Source organism: Hypanus sabinus, chromosome 4 (assembly GCF_030144855.1).
Source record: "Hypanus sabinus isolate sHypSab1 chromosome 4, sHypSab1.hap1, whole genome shotgun sequence".
Classification (NCBI taxonomy): domain Eukaryota; kingdom Metazoa; phylum Chordata; class Chondrichthyes; order Myliobatiformes; family Dasyatidae; genus Hypanus; species Hypanus sabinus.
In genome coordinates, this window is record NC_082709.1 from 74,773,509 (window position 1) to 74,797,204 (window position 23,696).

General features: G+C 41.9%; 1 protein-coding gene across 1 annotated transcript in view; it reads right to left on the bottom strand.

The window, feature by feature from the left end:
* Positions 1–23,696, bottom strand: part of acadl (acyl-CoA dehydrogenase long chain) — a 107,234-nt gene that overhangs the window by 59,502 nt on the left and 24,036 nt on the right. Inside the window, exons 3-4 of the mRNA XM_059967432.1 lie at positions 18,097–18,234; positions 2,759–2,923 (exon numbers count right to left, since the gene is read on the bottom strand). Of these exons, the coding sequence (XP_059823415.1) occupies positions 2,759–2,923; positions 18,097–18,234 (303 nt within the window). The remainder of the gene's footprint in view (positions 1–2,758; positions 2,924–18,096; positions 18,235–23,696) is intronic.

Genomic DNA, 23,696 nt, shown 5'->3' on the forward strand with positions numbered 1-23,696 from the left:
GAACTACATCAGATTTATCATCACTTGTACGTCATGAAATTTGTTTTCTTTGCAGCAGTACAATACATAAAATTACTACAGTACTATGCAAACGTCTGAAGCAAGGCACATTTGCAAAAATAAGTTTGGAAACCCTTTGCAATAAATGTGATTTCATCTTCACCCAAGTCACAATAATAGGCAAGCATAATCTAACTAAACTAGTAACACCAAAAAACAACTGTACTTCTCATCAATTCTTAGTACACCATTTAAACAGTCACAGCCTAGGTTCAAAAACAGTTTAAAGACCTGACTGTTCGTCAGTTCACAGTAACAGAAATTATCTACAAATGGAGAAACTTCAGTATTGTCGCTACTCTTCCTAGGAGTGAGCATCCTGCAAAGATCATACCAACAGCACAATGTACAATGCTGACTAAGGTGAAAAAGAACTCAAAGGTAACAGCAAAAGACCTGCAGAAATCTCTTAAAATTTGCCAAGGTCTCTGTTCACGTGTCCACTATAAGAAAAAGACTGAACGAGACTGGTGTTCATAGAAGAACATAACGAAGGAAACCACTGCTTGCCAAAAAAAACACTGCTGCACGTCTCAAGTTTGCACAAGACCATCTGGATGTTCCACAATGTTCTGTGGACAAATGAGACAAAAGTTGAACTTCTTGACAAAAATGCACACTATGTTTAGAAGAAAAAGGACACTCCGCACCAGCACCAAAACCTCATCCCAACTGTGAGGCATGGTGGAAGGAGCATCAAGGTTTGGGGCTGCTTTGCTGCCTCAGGGCCAGGACAGCTTGCAATTGTTTCAAACAATAATTTCAAAATTGTATCAAGACATTTTACAGGAGAATGTCAGGTAGCGGTCTGTCACTTGAAGCTTAATAGAAGCTGGATGATGCAACAATGATTTGAAACAAAGCGTAAATCAACAATAAAATGGTTTAAAAGGAAGAAAATTCATGCTTTGGAAAGCACAAGTTAGAGTCCAAACCTTAACTCAATTAAGATGGCGTGGCATGACCTGAAGAGAGCTGTTCATGCAAGGTATCCCAGAAATATTGATGAACTGAAACAGTTTTGTATCAAGGAATAATATAAAATTCCTCCTCGCCATTGTGCAAGTCTGATCAGCAGTCACAGGAAATGTATGGTGGAGGTTATTGCTGCTAAAGGAGTTTCCACCAGTTATTAAATACAAGGGTTCACATACTTTTTCCAGCCTGGACTGTGAATGATTAAACAGTATGTTCAATAAAGACATGAAAAGTACAATTGCTTGTGTGTTTATTAGTTTAGGCAGATTGTATTTGTCTATTATTGTGACCTAGATGAAGGTCAGACCACATTGTTTGAGTAATTAATGCAGAAAACTAGGTAACTGCAAAGGGTTCACAAAATGTTTTCTTGCAACTGTATATGTGCCTAAGACTAATGCAGAGTACCGTAAATAGAAACCTTAAATGGGGTACTTCATGGCCAATTTGGACTCCATGCAGTGAAACATCACTTAAATTTAAAGGCATACTAATGGAAAGTTGGGTTGCTTGAATGTGCACTCCTGATTCACAAGAATAGGAGTAAGTGTCCATCCAAGCAACCAAATAGGAGGAGATGCAGGCCCCTCCCCATTCAGTAAGATGTATGCTGATTTGTAACACAATTTTCCTGCTCCATATCCTCTATCCAGGTATCTATTCATCTCTGTTTTGACTAGAATTTTCAGAACACACACCTGTAATAAGCTGCAACTTAAGAGCAGGACTCAAGATTTTCTAATAAGACCATAAGGCTTTGGAGTTGAATTAGGCCATTCAACCCATTGAGTCTGTTCTGCCATTCCATCCTGGCTGATTTATTATTCTTCTCAATGCCACTCTCCTGCCTTCTCCCTGTAACATTTGATGTCTTAACTAATCAAGAATCAATCAATCTCCACTTTAAATGTACCCAATGGCTTGGCCAACCATCAGTGGCAATGAATTCCATAGATTTACCACTCTCTGGCAAAAAAAATTCCATCTTATCTGTTCCAAAGGGATGTCCTTGTTTTTTGAGGCTGTGCCCTCTGGTCCTATACTAGACCAGATTAAGGGATAATAGTGACAAAGTATGATAACGGCGGTAAAGTATGAAGTCATGCAGATCGAGTTCCAAAGAATACACATACAACCCCTATCTCCTATTCTAACACTCCAAATCCCAGGTCCCTCTCTGCCTCTCTCCCCTTTCAACTTTCTGCTTCTTTATCTCTACAGTTCTTTCATGCTTATCCCCTCCCCCTCCTCCCTTTATCTTTCCTCTGATTGGTTTTCCACCTGTCGCCTCTAGGCCCTACCCCCCTCCCCTATCTCTATTACTGGGCTTTGGCCCTCTCTTCTCTCCCCCCCCATTCCTGATAAAGGGTCTCAGCCCGAAACGTTGGCTACTCTTTTCTCATGGATGCTGCCTGGCCTGCTGAGTTCTTCCAGCGTTGTGTACGTATCTTTAGTCAAGATGCTTTCTCTTAATCTCAGTTTACTGACCGCTGCATTAAAATATGTAGTACCTAAAAAATTGATCATCTGTTCTATTAGTGAGCAGGAAACATAATCCTGGTGAAAGTCAGCATCTTCGAGAGAGTTGGGAAAGAGATGAAGCATCACAAGGAAGAAACCTATCCAATGAATGAGAAAGAAAGATGATTTCTTTCACAGTGAATTACAACACAATGTACTTCATATCAGAAAAGCTGATGGCATATTTCAAATCTCCTACCTGCCAGCACTGGGTTCTGTCATTGCAATGGCACCAATACATTTTCCAGAAACCATCTGAGGAATATAACGCTCAATCTGTTCTTTAGATCCATAATGAGTGATGTAAGGCATGACAATGTCTGAATGTAAGCTGAAGCCAGGTCCACTGCAGTTCGCATACATCCTAGAAAAGAGTACAATCATCAGTCATAATCATTCAGCATCTCAAACAGGCCCTTTTGCCTATTGAGTCTACACCAACCATTAAGCACTATGCCAATCCCATTTTACACTAACACTTAGTACTGTACAAATCAACGGAGGAAACTTACTCTTTACATGGAACTAAAAACCATCTTAAATGAGATGATGAAAGGTAAGTAACATCATGTACTGCAGTTATGTTGTTGCATGTTTTATTTTCAGCAAAGTCCATATGTTCCTTAGAATCACTGATATCCATCCAGAAATCAATTTTCTCATTCTTTTTCAGGTCTTCCCCCCCCCCTCCTCCTCTCTTTATTCTTTCTCACTTACAGCAGTGCTCCTGATTTAGATCTAATTTAGACCAACTCTACTTTACCTAATTGAACCATTAAAAAAAATACAAATGGCGGAAATCTGAACTACAACTGTTACGAATGAGGAGCAACTCTGATGGGCAGAAGGGTGCAAAGTCGCCCCCCTCCTTTTTGAGAATCGCAAAACCGCTATTATTTCGGGTCTGATACCAAGGAAATGAGAGAGATAAACAGCTCATGTCAGTAATGAGAGAGAGACAACACAGGGATACACAAAGGTGGAATGTCTCCTTCTAACAAAAGCGGAACGGAGCCACTGATTATTGCTACTGTCTCTTGGAGAAGGAATTGTGTATTGAGTACTGTTCTATTCATTGAAACCCCTCAGGGGGCAACCAGAGTGGTTTGGTTGATGTGTTGCATCATCCCAACCTGATTGACACCTGAGACCCCGTGAGTGGGGATAAAAGTAGGGTCTGGAGAAACACCCCTCAGACGCACCAGGAGAGACACTACGAGACCGGTGGGGGCTTGTGTGTGTGTCCACCCTTGCCTGGGTGACAAGTCCTCCACGGAACGGTCTAGCTAAAGGACAGAGGGGTCATACGTGAATGGCCACAACAACGACAGATCAAGATCGTAAAAGGAAAGTCGGCAAGTCAATAGCTGTTACTCTCTCTCTCTCCAACAATTGCAACACAGTGATCAACAACTACCGCAGCCTGCATGAACTGAACTAAACTTTATATTTCCATCGGACAATTCATTATCCCCTAGACAACGATAGAGCTTATTTCTTATTGATTATTATTATACCTGCACTTTTCAGTTTAGTATTGATGATGTATATTATCTGTATATTTGCACTGATATTATTTTTGTGTATTTTTACTAATAAATGCTGTTAAAAATAGTATCATCAGACTTCAACGGATACTCCTACCTTTGCTGGTAAGATACCCAGTTACGGGGTTCGTAACAACTTGGGGCTTCGTTTCGAGATTTGATAACAAATTGGAGGGCCAGGGAATCGGGCTTTTAAGTCCAGACTTGGATCTGGTTGTGCGGGTAACCAGATGGGAAACCAGCAAAGATGGACGTAGACGAATTTACAAAAAACCCGACTCCGGAGGCGCTAGAGGATGCCACAAAGTCGGTAAATATTGTGAAAAGATTAAAACTCACAGAGGTGAAGTCATCAATGAAAAAGTGGGAGATACAGAGGGCCATAGCTCAGTATTATGTTAATAAGGAGGTGTTTTCGGCTGAGGTAGTGGAACCTACCCCTGAAAAGGTACCAGCTATTGGAACGGCTCAGTTAGAGTTGGAAAAATTAAGGTTGGAACAGAAGGAAAGGGAGTATGAGCTCCAGCTAAAGGAGTTAGAGGTGAAGAGGGAGCATGAAATTAGGTTAAAGCAACTGGAAGCAGCTGAAAAGGAGAAGGAAAGAGCTGAAAAGCAGAGTGAGCATGAAATTAGGTTAAAAGAGCAGGAAGCAGAGGAAAGGGAGAAGCAGAAGCAGAGACAGCATGAGCTGGACATGGAGAAGTTAAAGCAAAAGAGAAGGATCCAAGGGGCGGACCAAGAGGAGAGGTTTAATGTTAGTAGGGAGTTTAGGTTAGTACCTCCATTCGAGGAGACGGATGTTGATAGTTATTTCTTGCATTTTGAAAAGGCAGCAGTGAATCAGAAGTGGCTCAGAGATCAGTGGGTGGTGTTGTTACAAAGTGTGTTAAAAGGGAAGGCACAACGGGCATATGCGGTGTTATCTGTGGAGGAGGAGGAGTATGAGAATTACGAGGAAGTAAAACAGGCCATTCTTTGGGCATACGAATTGGTACCTGAGGCATATAGACAAAAGTTCAGAGATTTAAAGAAAGTGTGGAATCAGACATATGCAGAGTTTGCCTATGAGAGGGGTGTGCTCTTGGATCGTTGGTGTGCGGCAGAAAGGGTGGAAGAGGATTTTCGGCATTTCAGGGAGCTAATTCTGATTGAGGAATTTAAAGGTTGTGTTTCGGATGATATCCAGATGTATTTGAAAAAGAAGCTGAATAAGTCCATATCAGAATTTGCCAGGTTCGCAGGTGAATATGCCCTAACCTACAAGACAAAGTTATCCTCGAATAAGAGTTACCAGAAAGACCGTAGGAACGGTAGAGAAAGCCCGCTGGCTGAGGCAGAAATTCAGCCGGGAGCTAGAGGTAAAGGTAAGGAGGAAGAAAGGCAAGCTGGCAGGAGGGTTCCTGGCTTGACCTGTTTTCATTGTGGAAAGGTGGGTCATATTGCATCTAAGTGCTTTGCTCCATGGAAGGAGACAGGAAAAGGGAACACAGCAGTCCCTACAGGGTGTATTGTGTCGATCAGCAAATCGACAAGAAAGCCCCAGATAGATAAAATACGAGAGGGGCGTGAGAAATTTATTTCAGAAGGGACCGTGTCTGTGAAAGACGGAGAAACACCAGTTCCAGTGCGGATCTGGAGAGATACTAGAGCTGAGCAGTCATTGATTCTCGGTAAGGTACTAGATTTTGGTCCTGAGACTGGAGAGGTAGTTTTGAGAGGAATAGGAAAAGGGACAGAAGCTGTGCCTTTGCATAGGATCATTATAAATTGTGATCTGGTATCTGGACCAGTTGAAATAGGGGTACGGTCAGAATTACCGAGAGAAGGCGTGGACGTCCTTCTTGGTAATGATTTAGCAGGTGGTGACGTGTGTTCAGCAAGGAAGCTGACGAGCAAGCCTGTAAGTGTTGAGGACCCGCCCCTAGGTTCCAAGATCTATCCCGCATGTGCGATCACTCGCAGCATGTCGAAAAAGGCAGCTGAGAAAGAGACCAGTTTAAATCAGTCCAGTATCGATTTGGCTGAGACGTTTTTACCAACCCTGTACCAAGAGGGGTTAGTGGTAGGTAAAACGGAGAATAGGGAGGTGAAAGAGAGTAAAGGAGAGGAGGTAGACCTACCCTTAGCCAGGAGGAAATTTATAGAGGCACAGAGTAAAAATGAGAAACAGATAAGGCTGTTAGAAGGTCCAGGGTTGGACATGGATGATCTGTCTGGCTTGACAGAACTGTCTGAAGAAGTTGAAGAATTTAAAGGTGTTCCCGATAATGAAATAAGGGCAGTCCTAGATGAAAAGGATGCCATTACCTTGAAGGAGTCTGCTGGGTTAGCAGATGAGGTTGTTTTAACCCACAGGGTTGAGTTTATTCCGGAAGGGAGTTGCCCAGAGAGTAACTGGGAGGATCAGGGGAACTTAGAATTTGAAAAGGGGACGGGTATTGAAAGCCTGGAAGAGGCAGATGTCCCGTTTGAGTGTGTTCAAGATGTGGATGCACGTGGTACTGAACCTAGTAATGAAACTCAGGAAAAGTCTGAGGTATCTGATTTAGTTGAAAAGGAATGCAGTCCTTTTGGGTCAGATGGACTTGGTTCAGTGAAGAAAGGGTTAACCTTGGTACTAGTGGGAAGTGAGAATTCCCAGTTGTTTGTGTTAGAAGGTGTGTTAGAAGTTAGTGAGGAGATAAAAGGTGGTGATGTGGATATTATTATTGAAGGAGAAGGGAAAAGTATAATTCCTAAATTGAATGAAGAAAATTTAAAGTCTGGATTGGTGTCAGAAGCCATAACCAGGCTGAAGGAACAATGGCTTGTTAACAAGGTGCCTGCGAATCAATTACAGTTTAATTTGGAATGTAAAGGTGCCCCACTCGCTAATGTTATTCAAGGGTGTGCTGTGAAGAGGCAGAATTTGAAATGTTGTTTGGACAAAGAGGGACCACTTGCAGATGTTTACCTGAAAACTTATAGAATGAAGGGTCCTGAAGATAAAACTAACGACTTGCTTAAAAATAAGGAATGGTGTGGAAGTTCAGAAGATGGGCTAAGTTTGGAAAACATTGTTGATAAAACAACTTCTATGAAAGGAGTATGCGAAAGCCTATTCCACACTGGTGAGCAAGCTAACCACGTGAGAGTTAACTGGAAAAGAGGTGACGGTTGAAAAAATGCCACTTTAAATAACAGGATCTGGTTTTAAGGGATTTCGACAAAGCATGTAAATAATATAGACAATACCATGGAAGATTGACTGTTAAGTTTAAAAGTAAAATAAAGATTAGTATTTGCATAAACTTTTGTAATGTACTACAGAATAATCACACATGTATTGGTTCACATTTTGTATAATATACTTAAGATCACAACTCTTTAGTTTTGTTTTTGCTGAAGAAAAGGAATAAAAAAATAAGTGGTTATTAAATTGGAGTCTGATGCTGCAGGAATTTAAGGTACAAGATATTAAGATACTAAAGGAAGTGATAATGTACTCGCTGACTGTTTATCTAGATGCTAAATTGAATGTATAACTGTATTACTCTGTAGTGAAAACTCTCAGATTCTGAAATTCTGTAAGACTCTGTATTAGTTAATTTTCCCCTTTTTGGGTGAAAATTCTTAGAAGGATGGGGGTGTTAAGAATGAGGAGCAACTCTGATGGGCAGAAGGGTGCAAAGTCGCCCCCCTCCTTTTTGAGAATCGCAAAACCGCTATTATTTCGGGTCTGATACCAAGGAAATGAGAGAGATAAACAGCTCATGTCAGTAATGAGAGAGAGACAACACAGGGATACACAAAGGTGGAATGTCTCCTTCTAACAAAAGCGGAACGGAGCCACTGATTATTGCTACTGTCTCTTGGAGAAGGAATTGTGTATTGAGTACTGTTCTATTCATTGAAACCCCTCAGGGGGCAACCAGAGTGGTCTGGTTGATGTGTTGCATCATCCCAACCTGATTGACACCTGAAACCCCGTGAGTGGGGATAAAAGTAGGGTCCGGGGAAACACCCCTCAGACGCACCAGGAGAGACGCTATGAGACCAGTGGGGGGCTTGTGTATGTGTCTACCCTTGCCTGGGTGACGAGTCCTCCATGGAACGGTCTAGCTAAAGGACAGAGGGGTCATACGTGAATGGCCACAACGACGGATCAAGATCGTAAAGGGAAAGTTGGCAAGTCAATAGCTGTTAATCTCTCTCTCTCTCTCTCTCTCTCTAACAATTGCAACACAGTGATCAACAACTACCGCAGCCTGCATGAACTGAGCTGAACTTTCCATTTCCATCGGACAATTCATTATCCCCTAGACAACGATAAAGCTTATTTCTTATTGATTATTATTATACCCACACTTTTAGGTTTAGTATTGATGACGTATATTATCTGTATATTTGCATTGATATTATTTTTGTGTATTTTTACTAATAAATGCTGTTAAAAATAGTATCATCAGACTTCAACGGATACTCCTATCTTTGCTGGTAAGATACCCAGTTACGGGGTTCGTAACACAACAAACAAAAAATAATGAAAATACTCAGCAGGTCAAACAACATCCATGTTTGGGTCAATGTCCTTTCATTAAAACTAGGAAAAGTTTTAAGTTTTAACTTAAGTTAAAGGAAGGGAAGAAGAGAAGGGGAGTTTGTTTGATCAGATGGGGACCAAAAGAGACTTGGTAATAAACCTGGTGGTGTTGCCAGCTGATGGAAGGTGAGTTGCAGCTAATCTGTCTGGAGAGACTTTTTCTCCTTCCCTATCCTTATTCAGCTCTTTTCTTTAGCTGTTTCATTACCGCCACTGTGACGAGATGTGGTAGAGCACAGAAATCAGATCTGATGCATTGATGGTGCAATGCATAGCTCTACCTAATGAAAGTCGTTTTAATGATTTAGTGTGCATATTGTCCTCAATTGCGGCTTCACATATTACCTGTCTGATGCTGCACCCAGCAAGCCCTACCATAATCCTAATGAAACTGGCATAATGGCAGAACAAGGGAGATAAGACCATAGTATTAGGAGCAGAAGCAGGCCATTTGGCCCATCGAGTCTACTCCTCCATTCAATCATGGGCTGATCCAATTCTTCCAGTCATCCCCACTCCCCTACTTTCTCCCCATACCCTTTGATGCCCTGGCTAATCAAGAATTTATCTATCTCTGCCTTAAATGCACCAATGACTTCTCCACAGCCGCTCGTGGCAACAAATTCCACAGATTTACCAACCTTTGACTGAAGTAATTTCTCCACATCTCTGTTCTAAGTGGATGTCCTTCAATCCTGAAGTCGTACCCTTTTGTCCTAGACTCCCCTACCATGGGAAATAACTTTGCCATATCTAATCTGTTCTGGCCTTTTAACATTTGGAACGTTTCTATGAGATCCCCCCCTCATTCACCTGAACTCCAGGGAATACAGCCCAAGAGCTGCCAGATGTTCTTCATACAGTAACCCTTTCATTCCTGGAATCATTTTCATGAATCTTCTCTGAACCCTCTCCAAGGTCAGTATATCCTTTCTAAAATAAGGAGCCCAAAACTACACACAATACTCCAAGTGTGGTCTCATGAGTGCCTTACAGAGCCTCAATATCATATCCCTGCTCTTATATTCTTTACCTCTAGAAACGAATGCCAACATTGCATTTGCCTTCTTCACCACCGACTCAACCTGGAGGTTAACCTTTAGGGTATCCTGCACAAGGACTCCCGAGTCCCTTTGTATCTCTGCATTTTGAATTTTCTCCCCATCTAAATAATAGTTTGCCCGTTTATTTCTTCTACCAAAGTGCATGACCATACACTTCCGAACATTGTATTTCATTTGCCACTTTTTCGCCCATTCCCCTAAACTATCCCTCTGCATGCTTTGTTTCCTCAACACTACCCGCTCCTCCACCTACCTTAGTATCATCGTCAAATTTGGCCACAAATCCATTAATCCCATAGTCCAAATCACTGATATACATCGTAAAAAGCAGCGGTCCCAACACCAACCCCTGTGGAACTCCACTGGTAACCAGCAGCCAGCCAGAATATGATCCCTTTATTCCCACTCTCTGTTTTCTGCCAATCAGTCAATGTTCCACACATGTTAGTAACTCCCCTGTAATTTCATGGGCTCTTATCTTGCTAAGTAGCTTCATGTGTGGCACCTTGTCAAAGGCCTTCTGAAGATCCACGTACAGCACATCTACTGCATCTCCTTTGTCTACCTTGCTTGTAATTTCCTTAAAAAATTGCAGTAGGTTAGTCAGGCAGAATTTTGCTTTTAGGAAACCATGTTGGATTTGGCCTATCTTGTCATGTGCCTCCAGATATTCTGCAACCTCATCCCTAATCATCAATTCCAACAACTTCCCAACCACTGATGTCAGGCTTAACAGGTCTGTAGTTTCCTTTTTGCTCCCTCCCACCCTTCTTAAATAGCAGAGTAACATCTGCAATTTTCTAGTCATCCAGTACAATGCCAGAAATGATGGGGCAAAGCATTCCAGAATTGATAACTACTAATTAACATCAGGGATATGCTAAGGGCCAAACTTCAGAAGTGCAGATACTCAGGAGAATTGTCAGGTTGGAAAAGATCCGCAATTGAATAGTCATCATATTTTCTGCTTCTTTGAAATACAAGAATTGAGGAGTTGAATCAGTAATCTGAATCATGAATATGTTACTACTGTAATGAAACATGGATTATATTTGACTGATTTTTGATACACAGCAATATACAAAAGACATATCATCAGTGAAATATCTAAACAAACAATCACAAATAAAGTACAAGGTAAAAGTGGAGTGGATAAGAGACAACACACCTCACCATTCCAACTTACATCTTTGGGTAAATTTGCAGTGTGAATAGTCATTGAAACAGTAGAAGGACATTTACTGTATTGGGCCTGTTTTAGCATTCCAGTAGATAGATTAGGTTATGCAGGTTAACTCTGTGGTTAAGAAGACATACGGTACACCGTGGGATTGAGTTTAAGAGCCGAGAGGTAACATTGAAGCTATACAGGACCCTGGTCAGACCCCACTTGGAGTACTGTGCTCAGTTCTGGTCACCTCACTACAGGAAGGATGTGAAAACTATTGAAAGGGTGCAGAGGAGATCTACGAGGATGTTGCCTGGATTGGGGAGCATGCCTTACGAGAATAGGTTGAGTGAACTTGGCCTTTTCTCCTTGGAGCAACAGAGGATGAGAGGTGGCTTGATAGAGGTGTATAAGATGATGAGAGGCATTGATAGTGTGGATAGTCAGAGGCTTTTTCCCAGGGCTGAAATGGCTAACACGAGAGGGCACAGTTTTAAGGTGGTTGGAAGAAGGTACAGAGGAGATGTCAAGGGCAAGTTTTTTTAGGCAGAGTGGTGAGTGCGTGGAATGGGCTGCTGGCGACGGTGGTGGAGGCGAATATGATAGGGTCTTGTAAGAGACTACTGGATAGGTAAATGGAGCTTAGAAAAATAGAGGGTTGTGGGTAACCCTAGGTAATTTCTAAGTTAAATACATGTTTGGCACAACAATGTGGGCTGAAAGGCCTGTATTGTGCTGTACTTTTTTCTATGTTTAATCTATCGATTCTTGAAGGATTATTGTTAATGTCTCCGCAATCTCTCTAGCTATTTCCTTCAGAACCAGAGAGTACATTCTATCAGGTCCAGGAGATTTATCCACCCTCAGACCATTAAGCTTCCTGAGCATCTTCTCAGTTGTAATTTTCACTGCACAAACTTCACTTCCCTGACACTCTTGAATGTCCGGTATACTGCAGATGTCTTCCACTGTGGAGACTGATTCCAATGTTCCTCTGCCATCTGTGTGTTTCTCATTGCAGTATCTCTGACGTCATTTTCTACTGGTCCTATATCTACCAACTCTCCTTTACCCTTTATACACTTAAAAAAGCTTTTAGTTTCTTCTTTGATATTAGTCACTAGCTTCCTTTCATAATTCATCCTTTCCTTCCTGATGACTTTCTTAGTTTCCTTCTGCAAATTTTTAAAAGCTTCCAAATCCTCTATCTTCTCACTAGCTTTGGCTTCCTTGCATGCCCTCTCTTTTGCTTTTACTCTGGCTCTGACTTCACTTGTGAGCCATGGAAGTGCTCTTCTTCCATTCAAAAATTTCTTATTTGGAATATATCTGTCATGCACTTCCCTCATTTTTTTTTGCAGAAACTCCAACCATTGCTGCTCTGCTGTCCATCCTGCTAGGGTACCTTTCCAGTCAACTTTGGCCAGTTCTCCTCTCATGCCATTGTAATTTCCTTTATTCCACTGAAATACCGACACATTGGAATTTAGTTTCAAAGTGAACTCGATCATATTGTGATCACTGTTTCCCAAGGGTTCCATAACCTTAAATTCTCTTATCACCTCTGGGTTATTGCACAACACCCAAACCAGCACAGCCAATCCCCTAGTGGGCTCAACAACAAGCTGTTCTGAAACGCCATCCCTTTGACATTCTACAACTTCTCTCTCTTGAGGTCCAGTACTGGCCTGGCTTGCCCAATCATGTTAAAATCCCTAACAATTATCATGACATTGCCTTTCTAACAAAGCCTTTTCTATCTCCTGCTGTAATTTGCAATCCACATCCTGGCTACTGTTTGGAGGCCCATATACAACTGCCATCAGAGTCCTTTTACCCTTGCCACTGAGTGCATGTTCATGATTTTCTGCTGTAGCCATCCACTTCAAAGTTCAATATGTTATGCATTCAGAAATGTTCTTCTGCACACCACTGTCGTAAAATATGGTTATTTGATTTACTGTCACCTTTGTGTCAGCTTGAACCAGTCTGGCCATTCTCTTCTAACCCCTCAAATTAACAAGGTGCTTCCACTCACTGGATGCTTTTTGTTTCTCTGTAAACTCTAAAGACTGTTGTGTATGAAAATCATAGAAGATCAGCAGTTACTGAGATACTCAAAGCACCCTGACAGGCATCAACAATCAATCCATGGTCAAAGTCATGTAGATTATTCCTAAAGTCCTGATTGAAAAGCTACAGAACCTGGGCCTCTGTACCTCACTCTGCAACTGGATCCTCCACTTGCTAACCAGAAGACCACAACATGCGCAGATTGGTAATAACATCTCCACCTCACTGTCTATCAACACTAGCACATCTCAGAGATGTACATACTTAGCCCACCGCTCTACTGTCCCATGACAGTGTGGCTAGGCATAGCTCAAATCTGTTGTTCAGTCATTGAGTCCAACTCTTTGTGACCTCATGGACTCCTGCACACCAACTCTTCTTGTTGGAACCCGTCTCTCTAAGATCCCCCAAGGTGATACGCATTGTCTGCGCAATATTATCTATCCATCATAGCCTGTTGCCCTCTCCTTCTTTTACCTTCTTTTTTAACTAACATGAGAGTCTTCTCCAAGGAATCCTGTCTCCTCATGATATGGCCAAAATATTTGAGCTTTTGTCTCATAATCAAGCCATCTGGTGAGCAGTCTGGCTGTACTTTGTCAAGAACTGACTTGGATCTTCTTGCTGTCCATCAAACTCTTAACATTTTCCTCCAGCATCCAAGTTCAAAGGCGTTGCTTCTTTTGTTAATAGTCCAGCTCTCACAGACATACATCACAACTGGAAATACCATAGACTTGACTATACGGATCTTCGTAGACAATATTATGTCTCTGCTCTTCAGTATTTTCTAAATTGGCCATCGCTGCTCTCCCCAGAAGTAAGCACTGTTTAATTTCATGGCTGCAGTTACCATCTGTAGAAATTTTTGAACTGAGGAAGACAAAATCCATCACTGCCTCTACTTCCTTTCCATTTATTACCACGGAATTAATAGGGCTGGTCGACATAATCTTGGGTTTTCTTAATATTGAGCAACAAGCCAGCTTTTGCACTTTCTTCTTTTACTTTGATTAGAAGCTTCCTCAGATGCTCCTCACTTTCAGCCATTAGAGTAGTGTCATCTGCATATCTGAGGCTGTTAATATTTTGTCCAACAACTTTGATTCCAACATTTGAGTCCTCTAGACCAGCATTCCTCGTGATGGGTTCAGCATATAGATTAGGGTGACAGTATGCAGCCTTGTCATACTCCTTTCCCAATCTTGAACTAGTTTACTGTTCCATGTTCAGTTCCAACTGTTGTTCCTTGATCTTTGTACAAGTTTCTCAAAAGGCAGATTAGATATCCAGGTATCCCCAGTTCTTCAAGGATTTTTCACAGTTTATTATTGTCCGCACTGCCGAAGGCTTTAAAGTGGTCAATAAAACATAAATACTTTCCTGGAATTTCCTCGATTTCTCCATATCCAGTGTAGGTAAGCAATTTGGTCTCTGGTGCCTCTGCCTCATCTAAAACCAGCTTGTATATCTGGCAGTTCTTGTTCCATATATTGCTGGAGTCTTGCTTGCATGATCTTTAGCATTATCTTGCTAGCATATCTCTGAGGATCTAACCTGGTCCCAACATTTCGATGCAGCTATAAAGGTGGCAAGACTGCAGCTAGAATTCATCAGGTGTTTGAGGAGATTTGGTTTGTCACCTAAAACACTCGAAAACTTCTACAGATGTACCGTGAAGAGCCTTCTGACTGGCTATATCACCATCTAGTATGGGGCAAGGGGTGGGGGGGGGGGGGGGCTACTGCACAGGATCAAAGTAAGCTGCAGAGTTATAAAATCAGTCAGCTCCATCATGGGTACTAGTCTCCGTCATATCCAAGACACCTTCAAGGAGTATTGCCTCAGAAAAGTAGCTTCCACCATCAAAGACCCCTCACCACCCAGAACAAAAATACATAAGAAATAGCAGGAATAGGCCATCTGGCTATCAAGCCTGCTCCGCCATTCAATAAAATTATGGCTCATCTGGCCACGTACTCCTCTTCACCTAGATGCCTTTTCCCATAACCTTTAATTTCCCTACTATACAAAAATCTATCCAACTTTGTCTTAAATATATTTACTGAGGTAGCCTCCACTGCTTCATTGGGCAGAGAATTCCACAGATTCACTACTCTTTGGGAAAATCAGTTCCTCCTAATCTCCGTCCTAAAATTACTCCCCTGAATCTTGAGCTATGTCCCCTAGTTCTAGTCTCACCTAGCAATGGAGCCAACTTTCCTGCCTCAATCTTACTATCCTTTTCACGATTCTATGTTTCTATAAGATCTCCTCTCATCCTCCTGAATTACAGTATGTACAGTCCCAGGTGACTCAATCTCTCCTCGTAGTTTAACACCCTTATCTCTGGAATCAACCTGGTGAACCTCCTCTGCACCACATCCAAAGCCAGTATATCATTCCTCAAGTAAGGAGACCAAAACTGCATGCAGTACTCCAGAAGTGGCCTCACAGTACCCAATACAGTTGCAGCATAACGTCCCTGCTCTTAAATTCAATCCCTCTAGCACAGACCAACATCCCGTGTGCCTTGATAGCCTGCTGCACCTGCAAACTAACCATTCGCGATTCATGCACAAGCACTCTCAAGACCTTCTGCACAGCAGCATGCTGCAATCTTTTATCATTTAAATAATAATCTGACCTTCCATTTTTCCTTCCAAAGTGGATGACCTCACATTTATCAACATTGTACTCCACCTGCCAGACCCTTGCCCACTCACTTAACCTAGCTATATCTCTCCGCAGACTCTCCGTATCCTCAGCACAATTTGCTTTTCCACTCAATTTAATGTCATCAGCAAACTTAGATACATTACACTCGGTCCCCTCTCCCAAATCATTAACATATATATCATGAACAGTTGTTGACCCAGTACCGACCCCTGTGGCACACCACTCACCACTCATTGCCAACCAGAGAAACACCCATGTACCCCAACTCTCTGCTTTGTATTGATTAACCAATTTTCTATCCATGCTAATACATCACCCCCAACTCTATGCATCCTTATCTTATGGATAAGTCTTCTATGTAGCAACTTATCAAATGTCTTCCGGAAATCCAAGTAAAATAATGTCCATCTGTTCTCCTCTATCCACCGTGCTCGTTATATCCTCAAAGACCTCCAGTATGTTTGTCAAACAATACCCGCCATTGCTGAATCCATACTGTGTCTGCCTGATGAATCCATTTCTTTCTTTTTCTTCTATAATAATAGCTTCTTCTTTAATGATAGCTTCAAGCATTTTCTCAACTACAGATGTTAAACTAACTGGCCTATAGTTATCTGCCTTTTGCCTACATTCTTTTTTGAACAGAGGCATGACATTCGCCTTCTTCCAGTCCACCGGGACCTGCCCAGTGTCCAGAGAATTTTGGTAAATTGTCACCCAAGTCTAAATTATAACCTCTGCCATTTTTTTCAGTACCCTGGGATACATTCCATCAGGACCAGGGGACTTGTCTATCTTTAGGCCCACTAGTTTGTTCAGCACTACCTTTTTAATAATAGTTATTGTATGAAGGTCTTCACCTCCCATTGCATCCACATCATCTCTCTTTAGCATGTTAAATGTGTCCTCCACCATGAAAACAGATACAAAATAGTCATTCAAAGCCTCAGCCATTTCCTCATTACCCAATATCAATTCCCTCTTCTCGTCCTCCAAGGGACCGATATTCACCTTGGCCACCCTATTTTGCTTCATATAATTATAAAAACTTTTACTATCTGTTTTGATATTTTGTGTTAGTCTATTTTCATAATCTATGTTCCCTTTCTTTATTGCTTGCTTAATGGTTCTTTGTTGCTTTTTAAAGTTTTCCCAGTCTTCCAGTTTCCCTCTTGTCTTGGTGACTTTGTACGTACGAGCTTTAGTTTGAAGCCTTCATTTATTTCCTTAGCTAACCATGGCTGGCTCTGCCCACCCTTACTGTCCTTGCTTTTAACTGGAATATACTTTTCTTGGGCACCGTGAAAAATCTCTTTGAAAGTCTTCCACTGCTCCTCAACCGTCCCACTAGATAGCCTGTGTTTCCAGTCTACGCTATCCAACTCCTCCTTCACCCCGTTGTAGTCTTCCTTGTATAGGTATAATGTACTGGTTTTAGATAAAACTATTGCACCCTCCATTTGTATGAGAAATTCAGTTATACTGTGATCACTCTTTCCAAGAGGATCCCCAACTACAAGATCACAAATGTTACCTGTCTCATTGCACAGGACCAGATCCAAGATAGCACGACGTTCCCTTGTAGATTCAGTAACATGCTTTTCAAGAAAGCTGTCACATATGCATTCTACAAAGTCCTCCTCAAGACTGCTTCGACCAACTTGACATGCCCTCTTCTCATTGTTAACATCAGGAGGGTGGTACAGAAGCCTGAAGGCACACACTCAGCAATTCAGAAACAGCTTCTTCCCCTCTGCCATCTGATTTCAAAAATGGACATTGAACCCATGAACACTACCTCACAAATTGTATTCAAATTTGTTTTTGCACTAATATCGTAAATTAATTATTTAAGATACATTTATACACACATATGCACACACACACACATGCCTTTTACCCTATATTTATCATGTATTGCATTCCATTGCTGTCGCAAAGTTAACAAACTTCACAACATATTTCACGAGTGATATTAAACCTGATTCTGATAACATTTCTTCCCCAGTCTGATGTTTGGCCTGAACAACAAATGAATGTCTGGACCTTGTCTGCATGCTTTTATGTATTGAGTGGCTGATTAGACATTCGCTTTAATGAGCAGGTGTACAAGTGTACCTGATGAAGTGACTACGTGACAATAATAAACCAGTTTACCTATTTAGCTTGATAATGAAAACCAGAGGGTCTACTATGACCATACAAGCTTTTTGACAGAAATAACCATAAATAACAGATTACTAACAGAACTAACAGATGTACTTTTGCAGAGACGTTGATGTGAAGGCTGAAACAATTTCCCAATAATATTCGAGCTGTGTGCAAAAAGGCAAATTTGGCACTCAATTTACAGCTATTGTAGATCAGTATAAACAGTAGCAAACATTCCTTATTCTCAGCCATTATTACACATAACATACTTACTGTTCTTCCCATACCACAGCAGCAGAAAGTATATCACCACCGAGCCCACCATGTTCTTCAGGTGTACTGACTCCTAGAAGACCTTGCTGTCCAGCCTTTTCCCAAACTTCTTGACTCACTTGGCCATCTTTCTCCCATCTGGAACAATAAAAGTCATATACTGAGACACCTGATTCCAAGTGGGAGCACTGAATGTACATGATGTGTCTGCAGCACTTCACCATTTCTTGCACAGTTTTCTATTTGTTAATTCTTACAGCAATGACATCTCTATTCTCAGTTTTATTATAGTTTCACATATGGTATCACCTTTGCTGTTAAACATATACATTAACAACTAGGAGCACAGCAGAGTGATGATGGCACTAAATAGCAACTCCTTTGCTTGCATCTTTGGAAACAGCTCTATTTCCATCTTTAATATCTTTATTTTCCCCTTTCAGGGTTTTTGTTTTTGAAGACCTTGACTTGGAGTTGCACACTGACTACGGTTCTTTGCGGGAATGGGACCCACTCCTGGAGTTTCATAACCGGCCGTTGTTGTTCAGCACGTCAACGGTTCGGCCTTGGAGGCCTAGGATCTCAGGGCTCAGGAGAGGAGTGGATCAAAGGTGGGTGTCAAGGCAGGAGACCCGTGTGTCGTCGGGGGAGTTGGAATACCTACAGCTTGTGTGCCCAGATCTTTGGGCACAGAGCTCGAAAAAAGCGACATAACATATTTTTAACATCATAAACCAGCTAGTTGTTTATTATATCTCCCGCTCAGTGAAAACGAAAAGACCTCATTCTCCCTTATTAGGGAGAGAGCGAGCCTGCGTTATGTTGAGTACCGAGTAAAACACAAAATCTTTGGGGTAACTGCAAGTCTGTGTCTTTGCTGTTGCTTTGCTCATGCTTGAATGCTCAGTGGCGGGTGCCGATGCTTTTTTTTGCCAGTGGCGAGAGGGGAAACTGTTGCTTGCTGCCGCTTATGCATGGGAGGGAGAGGAGCTGGAGGGGTCTTTGGGGTTCTAACATTTAATTGTCGTTCATTCTTTGGGGCAATCCTCTGTCTTTGTGGATGCTTGCGAAGAAAAACCATTTCAGGATGTATATTGTATACATTTCTTTGACATTAAGTGTACCTTTGGAACCTTTGAGGATGCGAATATAGGAGATATGATTAGTAAGATTGAGAACTTAAGGTAAAGGAAGCATTAGGAGGCAGTGATCATAATATGATAGAATTCACCTGCAGTTTGAGAGAGAAAAGATAAAATTAGATGTATCAGTGTCACCATGGGGTAAAGGGAATTACAGAAGCATGAGAGAAGAGCTGACCAAGGTTGATTTGAAGGGGACACCAACAGGGATGTCAGCAAAACAGCAAAGGTTGGAGTTTCTGGAAACAATTCAGAAGCATCAGGATCAATACATAACAAAGTAGGGGAAACATTCAAAAAGAAGGATGAGATAACCATGGCTGACAAGGGAAGGCAAAAGCAGCATAAAAGAGAAGGAATATAATATAGCAAAAATTAGTGGTAAGTTAGAGGGCTGGGAAGCTTTTAAAAACCAACAGAAAGCAACTAAAAAATTAGGAAATAAAAGATGAAATATAAAGTTATGTGAGCAAATAATATAACACAGATACCAAAGACTTTTCCAGATATTTTCAGCATGGACTAGATGGGCCAAAGGACCTCAGTGACCTCTTGCATTAATCTTCACTGTGGAAGATGCCAGAAATTTGAGTGTCAGGGGGCAGCAGAAATGAGTGTAGTTGCAAATACGAAGGTGCCTGGGAAGCTGAAAAGTTTGATGGTAGATAAATCCACTAGACCAGATTTACTCCACCCCAGGATGTGCTGGCATTGGAGCGGGTCCAGTTGAGGTTCACAAAAATAATCCCGAAAATGAAAGGATTAACATATGAAAAGTATTTAATGGCTCTGGCCCAGAACTCACTGAAGAATGGGGGGGGGGGGGGAAATCTTATTGAAAGCTTTCAAATATTGAAAAGCCTAAATAGAGTGGACACAGAGAGGATGTTTCCTATAGTGGGGTACTCTAGGACCAGAGGGCACAGCCTCAGAATAGAAGGACGTTCCTTCATAACAGAGCTGAGGAGGAATTTCTTTTGTCAGAGGGTGGTGAATCTGTGAAATTCATTGCCACAGATGGCTGGAGGCCAAGTTATTGGCTATGGAGATGGTGGCACTCATAGTCACAGCAGTTTCAAGCAAACTTTCTAAGATATAGCCGACAGCAATTTCTGACTATCATTATCAAGTGTATGAAGAACATTAAGAAATCTCAGCTTATTCTGACAGAACACATACCATCAGAGATTGCCATAACACTGGGGAAGCCAGGCACAAGCACCAGCCGGGAGATGCTGCAGACAGCACAACGAGAGGAAGCAGAAAGGTGGCAGGTGAGCCTGGAACAGTGCTAAGCTAAAAGCTACACTTTTCAAGATTCTACTTCCAAGCGTTTTCCATGAAAACACCTGATAGATCGCTAATAAAATGGATGAAATCAGACTGAAACTTACCATACAAAAGGAATTTACTCAACGGCTGTGTAATGATCTTCACTGAAACCTGGCTGGCTCAAAATGCACCTGACGCAGCTATTGAGCCAGCAAGGCATCTGGCCTACCGAGCTGACAGAATGCAAGATTCAGGTGGTGGCTTATGGATTCATGTTAACAATGTCTGGTGCAGGTACTCTGACCCAGAGCTCCTGTCTGTTCCAGATGGTCACTGATGTCCCAAACTGGAATATCTCATGCTAAAGTGCATCCAGTGGTCAACATTCCACCACGAGCCAACACTAAGTTAGCATTAGTAGTTACATGATGCTATTAATGTCTGCCTAGCCTGATGGCACCTTCAACTTAGCTGGTGATTTCAATCAAGACAGCCTTTAGACAGTATTCCCTACATTTTTGCAGGAATGTGAAATGCCCACAAGGGGCAACAATAGACTGGATCAGGTTTACACCAATATTGCAGGTGCATACAGGGCTTTGTCATGTTCTCACCTGTCCAACCATCTGTTTTTATTTCTAAACCCAACCTATAAAACAGTAAAAAGGAATGCAAAACCAATTACCAAGTCAGTGACAGAATGGCCTGAGGGAGTTGTTTCACTGCTTCAGGACTGCTTTGAGCGCACAGACTACAACCTGTTTGCATGCCAAGTAACGCATGATTCGTCATGCACTGTATCAAATACTATGTAGACAATGTCACCAGCAATAAAAATATTCATGTGCTCCCGATCAGAAGCCATGGATGAACAACAAAGTCCAGAACCTGCGCAGAACTCGAGATGCTGTTTACAGATCCAGCGATGCTGAAGCATACAGTGAAGCCAAGTCAAACCTTAGGAGAGACATTAAAATCACAAGGACAGATACAAACAACAAAAAGACACACTTCAATAATGCCACCAACCCCCGATGCATGTGGGAAGACATCAGGTTCATCACTGACTATAAAGGAAAGATCTCCTGCCCTGCAAACAGTGATGCCACACTAGCTGAGAAACTGAACTTCTTTGCTCAGTTTGGCAGGGACAACAGTGACAAAGGCCTCAACACCTGAGGAGGACACTGAGCACAGAACGTGAGATGCACTCTCTGCAGTATCAATAACACAGAGCAGTTGAACCAGACAGTGTACCCAGGGACTACGCTGAGCAGTTGAACCAGACAGTGTACCCAGGGACTACGCTGAGCAGTTGAACCAGACAGTGTACCCAGGGACTACGCTGAGCAGTTGAACCAGACAGTGTACCCAGGGACTAAGCTGAGAAATTGAACCAGACAGTGTACCCAGGGACTACGCTGAGAAATTGAACCAGACAGTGTACCCAGGGACTACGCTGACCAGTTGGCAGAGGCTTCTACTGAAATCTATAACCCCTCTTTGTCCCTTATTGCAGTCCTTGCATACTTTAAAACATCAATCATCACACCAACCCCAACATGCCTCAAAAACTGCAGACCAGTTGCACTTACCTCCATAGTTGCTAAGTGCCTGGAGAGACTGGTTATGTCCCCTGTTATGAACACCACCCTGCTACTCTGACCAGCACCAGTTTGCCTATAAGGCAAAGAGATCATCCGCAGACACCTCCTCCATTGCTCTCCGTATTGTACTGGAATAGCTGGAGCAAAAGGACACCTACACCAGAATACTTCTTAGTTACTACAGTTCTGCGTTCAACACCATACTCCCCAACAAGCTGACAATCTGGAACTCAATACATCAATTTGCAGCTGGATTCTGGATTTCCTTACCAATTGCACCCAGACACTCAGACTGGACAAGTACACATCAATCTCCCTGACAGTGAACTCCAGTGCACCGCAGGGATGTGTATCAAGTCCACCCCGTTACACTCTTCTTACTCACAATTGTAACTCTGCCTATACCACCATCTCCATCCTCCAATTTGCAGACAACACCAAAGTGCTGAATTACAAATAATAAAACAGCATATAAAGAGGTGCGAAAACTGAATGGTGCGATAATCATTACCTTTTACTCAAATATAAAAAAAATAAATAATTATCGACTTCAGCAAATCAAGGTAGTGTGAAAAAGCTCCACTCCTCAAACAGTGAAGCAGTGGAAAGGGTCTCCAGCTTTAAGTTCTTGGGAGTGAACGTCACAGAGGAGCTCTCTTGGACCACTGAAACCTCTTTGATAGTAAAGAAGACCCAGCAGCGCCTGTGTGAACTTGGGAGTTTACAGAGAGCAAATCTGCCCAAAAAACTACTGGTGAACTTTTACTGATGCGCCACTACGCATACTGACCTATTGAATGACAGTATGGTACACTAGCTGCAACAAAATTGACCAGAAAGCACTTCAAATAGTAATCAGAACTGTACAGATCATCACTAGGACACAACTACCAGATATGGAAGCCACCTATAACTCACACTGTCTACAGCATGCTCACAACATCACGGTGGGTTCATCCCAGGCCAGTAATCACCTGTTCAATCTCCTACCATCCAGCAGGAGATAGAGAAAGATCTCTGCACAGACATCCAGACTGAAAAGCAGCTTTTTGTCTGGGACTGTCATGCATCTGAACAATGCACCCCCCACCTACCCATAATTCATAGACACTATGGACTATCTCCAAGTGCAATACACAGACATGTGCAATATTTGGATTTAAATGGGGCAGTTACCTTCCTTTGATTTCAAAGCTGTTTTTTTAATTCTCGAAGCTATTTTATATTTAATCAATGTATTTTATAACATTGTCATGAACAACATCAATGGCACAGGCACTGTTTCTCTTCATTTTAGAGATGCTTGTTTTTAACTTAGTTGAAACTTAGATGGCATTCTAAATAAATCAGTTGTTATTTTAAATGTCGTCATTGTGTTTTTAGTAATTGAATTGCCAGTGTGTTGTTTTGCACTGGAGTAGCATTGCAATTTGTTGTCCTGAACAATGAAAATAAAGCTCTAATGACTAAACATAGTCAAACTATATTTCATGCAAAGGTAAATACTAAGGGCATCAAAGGTTAAGGGGAGAATGAAGGAGAATGCGGTTGAAAGAGATAATAAAACAGCCATGATGGA